Source organism: Tupaia chinensis, unplaced genomic scaffold, assembly GCF_000334495.1.
Source record: "Tupaia chinensis unplaced genomic scaffold, TupChi_1.0 Scaffold142716_1, whole genome shotgun sequence".
Taxonomy (NCBI): Eukaryota; Metazoa; Chordata; class Mammalia; order Scandentia; family Tupaiidae; genus Tupaia; species Tupaia belangeri.
The window spans coordinates 5,509,322-5,519,358 of record NW_006202562.1 but is presented as its reverse complement, the minus strand read 5'-3'; the positions used below and the strand labels follow the sequence as shown (position 1 = coordinate 5,519,358).

The 10,037-nt window shown below is 42.9% G+C and overlaps 1 protein-coding gene across 1 annotated transcript in view; it reads right to left on the bottom strand.

The window, feature by feature from the left end:
• RALGAPA2 (Ral GTPase activating protein catalytic subunit alpha 2) overlaps positions 1 to 10,037 on the bottom strand; it is a gene marked incomplete at its 5' end in the record, with an annotated part of 330,762 nt that overhangs the window by 124,207 nt on the left and 196,518 nt on the right. The window contains 3 exon segments of the mRNA XM_027766356.1: positions 51 to 174; positions 7,918 to 7,989; positions 8,985 to 9,756. Of these exon segments, the coding sequence (XP_027622157.1) occupies positions 51 to 174; positions 7,918 to 7,989; positions 8,985 to 9,756 (968 nt within the window).

Genomic DNA, 10,037 nt, shown 5'->3' with positions numbered 1-10,037 from the left:
AGATCTTTAAACAGTGCTGTCAACAAACACTACTGAGTCAAGTTCATTACCTCCCAGCCAAGTCCAGCAACAAAGTCTTCATATGCTTGGCTTCCTCTTTCATTGGAGAGGATTGAACACTTGTCTTCTTGACCTTCAGCAATGTAGAACACTGCAATCTTGTGTGTCTCCCGGCTGTAAGTTTTTTAATGGAAAGGAATTAGAATTCTTAGCTTTAGGACTTTATTTATGGCCACCATCAGGTGACTCCTACTACTGAGCTTACACTTACGGAGAACTTGCTCAGAGTCAGTTACTGTTCTAAGGCAGCTGGACACAAGATCACATTTACTCTTTGCAAATGCTCTAATGAGAGCATCATTGCCATCATTTCCCTTGTAGAGATGGTTGAAAGGAGGCCCAGGAAGTTAAACAAGCACACAGAGCAAGCAGGAGACTGGGAGCAGCAGCAAGGCTGTTTCCTGGAACCACACTCTTGGACATACAAGGGGGTTTCAAAAGGTTCGTGGAAGAATGGGATGAAAAGACGAGTTTATTTCATTTCAGACAAATTTGAAATCCATCCGTAGTTTTTTCATAATAAACATTTTCCATGAACTTTTTGAAGTCCTCTTATCAGCCAAACAGCATGTTGGAGCTTGCCATTTGGCAACATCTGTGTCTTATGGGTAATGACTGTCTTTTAAAGCCTTTCAAACAGATATTGTGAATAACCTTCTGTGACTACCCACATCTCATTTCTACAACTCGAGTTGAGGCTATTGGGTAGTGCCTAGACTGGAATTCTAAGGTACACCGAGAGTTTAATAGCCACAGAACATACACAGGTATTTCCTTTGTAAACAGGTGAACCAACCTATGCTCCGACTATTCTGAGGGTCCCTGGGAGGATGGACAGCTATTCGGGAAAACCTCTTTTGGTCATTCACACACACCCTTTGCCTGCCTGTCCATGACTAATGTGGGGCACTTCAGTTTAATCACATGGACACCAGGTCCAGCTACGGTGGCACAGGGCTAAGGTGCTGCACTTGGCAGCCGGGACCACAGGGGAGGCCGGGGTTTGATTCCTGGTCCAACCTAAAATCTGGGTGTGGTGGTACATGCCTACAACCTCGGCGACTCTGGAGGCACAGGCAGGAGAATTGTGAGCTTGAAGAAGGCTTGAACAGCATAATGAGACCCTGTCCGAAAAATAGCCGGGTGCAGAGGTGAAAGCCTGTGGTCCCAGGTGGAGGGCAGAGGCAGGTGAATCAATACAGAAAGATATGACTTTGAAACAAAACACAACACAACAACGAGGTATGCACAGTGAGGACGGGAGGCCTGCCTTGTTACCCTCTGCACACCCAGCATAGTCCTTGGCAGTAGATGCTCAGCTAAATCTCTATTAACTGACCAGAGATACTTACATGTACTAATCATCGGTTTCTGCAAATCCACCCTGGAGTAAAGCAGCAAGATTACTGGACTGACACCAAGCAATTGGGTGGCAATTTAGAGAGAAACACTCTGGTGGTATTCAAACAGAGCTTGAATCAGGAATCAGGCATTCCACAGCCCCATAACTCATCTCGGTCTTTATTTTTCAAAAGTGTGGACTAGCACTCCCAGAGCAGTCCCACACTCCTCCTTACGTCTGCATTACATTCTAAAAAAAATTCTCCAGGAAAAACTCTGAAGCGCTTGAATAATAAAATGTTTCTGCTGTCTAAATGTTTACTATCTCAACTCTGTCATCAATCAGATTAATATCTCAACACTGTAATCTGATTAGATGTCCATATTGAGGAAATTGAGCTCCATATTTTAATAAATCCTCTCATGTTTCTTTCTGTGTGAGTTATTTCTGTACTTAAAAGCAAGACTAACTGAACTTCAACTAAAAAGTTACATAAATAATTGCAGGAGGTGAGATTTTTGCTTCTGATCATTTAGATAGTTTGTTCATTTCCCACAATAGTTTAATGAAAAATCAGAAAATATAGAAAGGAAGAGTTTAAAAAATCACTTATAATCCTGATATACAAGCAAATAACATAGCTGTTACCATTTTACAATGTGTTTTTACATACAAATATGAGAAGCTACTACATTTTTTTAAAAAGGTTTTTGCCATAGAGTGTGTGTGCTCATCAGAGAGACAGAGAGGGGGGGAGAGAGAGAGAGACAGTCAGTGAGAGGGAAAGTGAGAAGTCATCCTCCATGGGGGATGGCCATGTTGCAATCTCTTCACCTCCATTCTCCTGAGATTTCAGGCACATGTGCACATGCACCTGGCATGATTTTCGAACCTCCAGATCTGGGACTCAAACTGCAGTTGGCCATGGGGGAGTCCAGCACCTTCACCACCATACTACCTGTTGGCTCCACTACATTATGTTTTGCAACTGATTTTTTCATTTAAAATATCTGTCAACCAGCTTTTATACCATGTGCTTCTACCACAAAGTTAGAAAATTATTAATGCCCGTACAGCATTCCATTATATTGATAATGGTAGTCCAAATCCTCATTATTGGACATTTAGGTTGCTTCCATTTTAAAAGATATTTTCACATTATCTTAAACATGTCCTTAAAATAAAGTCATAGTGACACAAAAATGGAAAATTATCTGCTGATGATAACATGTATAATAATACCTTTAATTGGACTAAAGCTGGGAAAATTCACCTTACAAGCTATAATGATACACAGTGATCAAATGTATAATAAATAAATAAATGAGGAAAAATAAATAAATAAACTCTTAGTGGTGCAGCCTCTGTGGCATAGCTGGGAGCCTACCAGACTGCAAGAGCTGGAGGCCATAGCCAACTGTGGTTCAAGTACCTGGTCTGGTCGATCTGAAAGCACACTAGGAGTTCATGCACGTGCCAAGGATCCTTATGGGCTAGAAGTGTGGAGGGAGGGGGCTGTGGAGTGACTGAGCCCTGTAAAGGATGCTCCTTGCTGTCTCTTGCATGCATACATGTGTGCTAATATGAATAAAATACACACCTACATATAAAATTCATAAAAACAGAATGTCTTGGTTACTACCCATGTGCAAGGCTTTGGATACTACTGAGACCAGAAAGGCTGGACACGCTGAGCCCCGTGACCTGCAAGGCATCTCTCTTGATGGGAACAGGTGTTTTAAGGAGAGAGGTCTGAGTGATGAATACTAGAGGTGGCCAATGTTCTAGCAGAGACTATTGGGTCTTGTCCTTGGGCTGTAGGGAGCCCTAGAATTGCCCCACCATTTACTGTCCTCAGTGATACCGGCAGGGGACAACAGCAGCCTAGATTCTGACTGACCTATCTCAACAGTTAAGACACTCTGGGGACTCGGATGATGACAGCAATCATAACCTATGGCCTAAAATAATGTCTCTTTCAATAAAAGGAGAAAGAAGTAGTTATTCAATTTCTTTCTGCAGCTCTCTCTACATATTTAAAAGTCTTTAGCATTTAATTTTTCTCTGTTCTGTAGACTTTACATACGCAGAAATCAATCTCGGGCTTATCGGAAATGTTTCTGTTTAGTCTCTTTAAAGTCCAAGCTTTTTCCACTGTGGCTGCTCACGGGTCCTTGAGTCCTCATTAACTCAATGTGGGAGCACAAGAGAGCTAAGCCCTAATGACGGACTGACTGATGTGGGTGCGAGGAAAGGTGACCTTTACTTGTAAACATTCATCGAATTTCACATCCTCCCAAATGTTAGCACCGCAGAGAGGCTGCTAGGATGCAGGCGCTGTGTCTGGCCTTATTAGAGCCAGGCTTTTGAAATGGTAATTAGCAACATCAACAGCACTTCATATCCATAAGCTGCAGGACCAATGCATGAAGGAGCAGGTAATTCAGAAACACACGTCCATAAAGTCAGCAATTTCCCTTCCTCATTAGAATGCATTTTTCTTTCTTATTAATAATAGACCAGAATAGCTCGGTTTCCTTATGCTGTCACATTAAAAAGCCAAACAAAGAAAAACACGATTTTAACATCCATTTTGCCATACGCTGGCAGGAGGGCATTCGTGTAACGGGCGTCCACTGTGATCTATACGTATGTACATCGTGCGATTTACATCCTCGCTAAGCGCACAGTACACGGCCAGGGCTACAAGACGGTCTCCGGTTTGCTAAGAACATGTTAAGAAAAGGATATGCCTCGATGGCACTGAGATACACCGATGTCAGAAGGAAACAGAAATGCCCTCGCTGAGAGCTGAAAACAAGGTATATACTTACAACTGTACGTATTTAAGGTGGCCTGAACAACACACGGGACAGTCCAGATTGCTCCTGACTGGGTCCCAGACTCAACTCTAGTTTATTCAAAAAGAACCTTGAAAATACATTTTACCATAAGACAAGTCGATATGCTTTTAGAGGACACTAAATTCAGGAACTGAGGTTTTAAGTGAAGGTTAATCAAGGGGCAGGGGGCTGCCAGTTAGCCAATCAAAGCCACATTTTATTGCCAACAGCACCCCAGAGACCTAACTGCACCTCACACAACCGAAGTGTATTAGCACTCCCAAACTGGCCAAGTGACAAGATACCAATGTATTCACTTAATATGAAAAAGCGTGGAATAATTCAGCACGTACTTCCAAAGTTGAGTTCGAAACCCGAATGACTGTTTAATACTGAAGGGTAGAAGGGGAGGGAGATAATCTGAGTTCTTCCAGAGAAATCCCTCACAGATCTTCCTTCCACAGACAACTTGGTTTCTGTTCCTCTAGAGAAAGGGAATCACAACTACCATTGGGAAATTCGGTCCAACTAAGGGCAATGTGAGGAATAAGGGCTTCAGCTTTTTCATGTCCAATGAGTTTTTAAAAATTCTTTAGGGCCAGCAGGTGGCATGGTGGTTAAAGCACTGGACTTCCACGTGGATGATGCAGTTTGAGCCCTGGACCTGGAAGCTTGAAAAATCATGCCAGGTGCATGTGCATATGTGTCCAAAATCCCAAGGAGAGAATGGAAGAGAAGGGACTGTGGAATGGCCATTCCCCTAGGGGGGTTGATTTCTCACTTTCATACTTTCTCTCTCTCTGTCTCTCTCCAGTGAGTGTATGTGCCCTATAGCAAAAACCTATAGGAAAAAAACCTCTCCAAAAAAAAAAAATCTTTAAACTCAATACTCGCACCATCTGGGAGGCCTGGGTTCATATCCAGGGTCAAACCCTCCCTCCATCTCTCACTCATGAAAGAAATAAAATACATGTTAAAATGTAACTTAAATGCGATTCTTCTACTCTATGACATTTAAAATGGCAATGGAACTGGTCAGGGGATTGTCCCTTTTCTCAAGTACCACCTATAAGTGAACATTTTAATCCTGTGTGTTTCTTTTGTTAAAATCCTATATATTTCTTGATACTAAAATATTTATCACTCTCCAGAGAATAGTAAAGCCACAGAGAAGACAAGACCCTTATATCTCCTCCTGCAGAGGGGCTAGGGTTGGGAATAGTTATCCCAGTACAGTCTCAAAACTAGGAAAATACAGGGAAAATAGCTCAGGCCTCAACATGCAAGTAAGTTATAAGAATCTACTGGGTTGCTGGAAAAGTCATGATGCATTTTTGCACAGAAAAATATGTCGTGACTTTCCCAACGATCCAATGTAAAAGGTCGAGAACAATTAGAAAGATGTGGATAGGTACAAAAGTGAAGAGAAAATGAGGCCAGTAGGTAGTGTGGCGATTAAGGAGCTGACTCCCACATGGCTGAACACGGTTCAAGTCCCAGACCTTTGGCCTGCTTTCTCACTTTCCCTCTCTCTTTGGTGAGTATGTGTGCGCTATAGCAAATTTTAAAAAACCAATAATAACAATAACAATAAATAAAATTAAATAATTATTTAAAAAAAAGTGAAGAGAAAAAAAACAGAGAAGGAAAACCTATACCCCTATAATTGCCATATAGTCGTTGATACAAAAGTATCTAATAATAGATGCATTCAAAGGAGTGAAAGGACAGACAGCTGAGGAAGCTTCATATGGCTTTATCCACTTGGTGCTTAGTGATATTACGAAAGGACCACTTTTGAAAAACCCATCTTCCAGGCTGGCCCATCGGTCTAGCGGGTAAGGAAGACATGGGCATGAATCCCAGCCCCCAGCTTCAGAAATACAGTGGGCACACAGAGCTGTATTCTTGGAACCTGAACGGGATGGAGAAACGAAGGAGAAAGGACTGTGGCATGACCACGCCCCGCTGGGAGGGCTTTCTCCCTCTCCCTTTGCTTGTCTCTCTGGAGAACATATATATCCTCTGGCAAATAAAAAAAAAAAAAAAAGAAATAATATACCAAGAATTTAAAAGAAAATTTCAACTGGAATTGACTAGCTGACTAGTGTTTAGATTCAGTTCATGAATTCAAACCACCCAAGAAGAATCATAGCTGTGAATCTGATTTTCACATAATAGTGATAGGAACCATGAGTTTGCTTGAGAAGATAATTTAAGTCCATGTCACTTTTGAGTTTTGATCAAGACTCAAAACCAAATAACAATAATTATAATCAAGTCATCTAAACTTGTATCACGGTGAAAATATTTGCTAAGCAGGTCAGAAATCCTCGCTATTTGTGCCAAGCAGGAGAACCTACTGCCTTAAGAGGGAAGCAGGACAGGAGATAAATGCAAAGAAAGGAAGGAAGGAAAGGACAGACAGACAGAAGAGCCCTAATACTTTCCCCAAATGCCATGATAGGACCTATCAAGATATGATGCATTAATACAGGGTTCTATTATTTCCTTTCTTCCACCTTGCTTCCTGCAGCTTTTTAAAAACATATAGCTCAAAATATATTTTAAAATGTACAGGCCAGGCCTGGTGTTTAAGGTGGCTGAATCCCACATAGCCAACTGCACGGTTCAAGTCTTGGACTCAGTGGGCTGAGAAGCATGCCAGGTGTGTGTGTGTGTGTGTGTGTGTGTGTGTGTGTGTGTCCAACATCCTGACAGGATGAAGAACTGGAAGAGAAGGGTTGTGGTGTCCCTATGCCCCAGAACAGGTACTTGTTTTCTTTTTCTTTCTCTCTCAGGTGGGTACCTGTATCCTCTGGCAAATTTTAAAAAGAGAAGAAAAAAAGAAGAAAGTAAGAATTACAAAAAAGAGTAAAAAAGAAATACGAATTAAGGAGGAGTGAGAGAACCATAGCAAATGAAATACAGTGTGAAGAGTTGAAAGATACACCTCAGGAAATATTCCAAATTTCTTATTTGAGAGCTGATGAGAGATTAGGCTATTCCTCAGGGCAATACAAAGAGAACAAAGTTGTTTTTTAAAAGATTTTTTTAAAAAAACTAAATATTAAGGAGGTAATTTATTCTTTCTGAAACTTTTAAGCACCAGTTAGGTACTAAGGACTACACTTAAGCTTGGCTTAGATGGTTTTGGAAGCCCATGTTTCCTCGAATCAAAAACATTTCATGGCTATGAGCTCATCTTTAGAGATGTTTCTGAGAGTATGTAGGAAAAGCATAGCTCTGAGCATCTGGCCGGCTTTGGAGAGTGAAGCCCATGCACTGTGAAGTCAGACCACTCAGCCTCAGATAAAATGGAGTGAGGGCCTGGGAGCCACTGAAGCTTGCTATGTTTCTGTGTCCTCAACAGAAAAAGAGGTGGCTCTAAAGCTTAAATGAGAATGAATACCCACTGGCTGCCAAAAGGAACATACTAATCACAGGCTTGGTTGAGGAGGGAGCAGTGGCCTCTTGGTGTAGTATACACGGAAGCTTGTACTTTCAGGGTTGGAATAGCAGAGGTATGCCAGGTACGAGTGTCATCAGATTCTAGGTTACTGAACTACCTTGAGAATCTCTGCAGGTGCATGTGCTCCTGCAGCTGCATCTGTTATCCAAGCACACACAGACACAGACAGGAAGAAAAGGGTTTGATACACTTTCACCTACCACTGACGGGAGTCCAGATTTTTCAGCTCTCTCAATAATTTTGAATTTTTCTTCAACAGATGAAAATTCTTCCTAAGAAAAAAAAAGAATAGGAGAAAAATCATGTGATCAAACCAGTTTTATTGCTTTCCAGTCAATGAGTTAACAAAGCTATCTATCATCCATTTATCTGTCACTTCCTTCACAAAAGGTCTGTGCCAGAAACTATAGAATGAACCCCACTCTCTTTCACACATGCTACTGTGTAGACATCCCACTGCATCCCACCACTGTCCAGTGACGGCTCTGTGATAATGAGTGTGAGACTCGTGTGCTGTCCCTGTCTCTTTTCACCATCTGCTTTGCTGTGTAGATCTTCTCCCTGCCTCTGTCCTTAGAAATTCCACTATCAGGCTCCAGCCAGATCCACCCCTTCCATATCCCATACTTCTCACTGGATTTAACGTTCCTCTTGGATTCCCATGCCACCCTGTCCTTTAGCAGAGCTGCAGCAAGTCATCCTCCCTCCTCAGACCTAAGGTTAGATGGTGGCTTATTCATCTTTGTGGTCCATTTGCATTTTGCAGGAATGTAGAAACAGTAATGCACAGACCAGTAATCAAGAAACACACACTCACACAGAAAATGCGGGAAACCCTTTACATTTCTTACAGGTGTTTGGAGTTGAACCTGTGCACCAGTACAATACAATTAGCTTCATTTCTAGCTTTCATTCAGCAGCAGGAAATGAGCTGTATAAGTTGAAATCTAGAAAAATCTCCTTCATTCTATTCTATCCTGTTCTATTCTACTCTATTCCCCAACTCTAAATTGGGGGGGGGGACCTGAAAACAATGACAAAATACAGTTCTGTACTCCATGACAATGTTTCAGGCAATAAAGGACTGTACATATGACAGTGGTCCCACAGGGGCAGCAGGCGACGCCATGCGGCCCAGATGTGGTTTCTGTACTGTGTCTACGATGCGTGTACAACGATAAGCTCATCTAACCATGCGTTTCTCAGGATGCACTCCTGCTATTAAGTGACACATGCCTGAAATTCAAGGACTAGCGTGAACTGTTACCTTCTGTCCCAAGAATTCATTCCCAGGTCATCAAGCAACAATCTGCAGAAATAAAAGGGTCCCCGGGGCTCCACGGGTGCAGGCTGCCCTTGGCTGCCGACCTTCGTCACAGAGTCAGCGCGACACCTCTGAACATACTCGTCTTCCTGAGCGTTCTGGCGCAAAATCGCCTCAATGATTTCCTTCTCCTGCTCACAGTTCATTCCACAGGGCGGTGGGGAAGGCTCATTTAGATTTAGCTGTGATGGTAAAAGGCATTCGGGGCTTGTGTGGCCAATGTTTTCAAGTAACTTGTCGAGGACATCATCTCCCTCCTCAGTTTGAGAGGAATCTTTCTGAGGCGCATATGTGTGCTGATGCCAGCCCGAGATCAGAAAGGAAGGAGTTCTCCCACTGGGTGCTAAGCCGCCTTCCAAAGGTCCATACAAAACCTTACCGTCCCAAGAGTACTTCCCTGAGATATCCCTCACAATCACCCTCACGTCGGAGAGGGCGCCCACCGCGGACCCGCCTGCTGGGCCATCGGTGGGCATTTGAAGGTAGGAGATGAGTGTGCTGTCATTGAACACGAACAGCTGCAGGTTTGGGCTCCGGAACACCTCGGAGGACAGCTCAGAGCCTTCTACATGGGCATTGTCATGGTTCTCACTGACCAGGCTGTGCAGCACGGCAGGGCCCCCGGCCAGGGGGTAGTGTCCCAGGTGGTTCACCAGGTGGGCCATCACCATGCGAGCTGTCAGGGGGATCAACTCCAGACTCCGCCTCTTCTTCTCTGTACACGGCAGTGAAGAAACATAAGAAGACAGTGGCGAGTGAAGGTTCAAATCAAACACCACTGGATGTGAGAATGAACTCAGAATGTTTTTTTTTTTTTTTTGGGGGGGGGGGTGGGGACTTTTTTTCCCTTTTTTTTTTTTTGGGTCTTGAACTTTTTTCACCTATGTCTTCTTTTGACACGAATACACCTTGCACTTCTTTTTTCTTTTTCTTTCTTTCTTTCTTTCTTTTTTTTTTTTTTTGAGAAACTTTTGGTATAGGGCGTGTGCGCTCGCC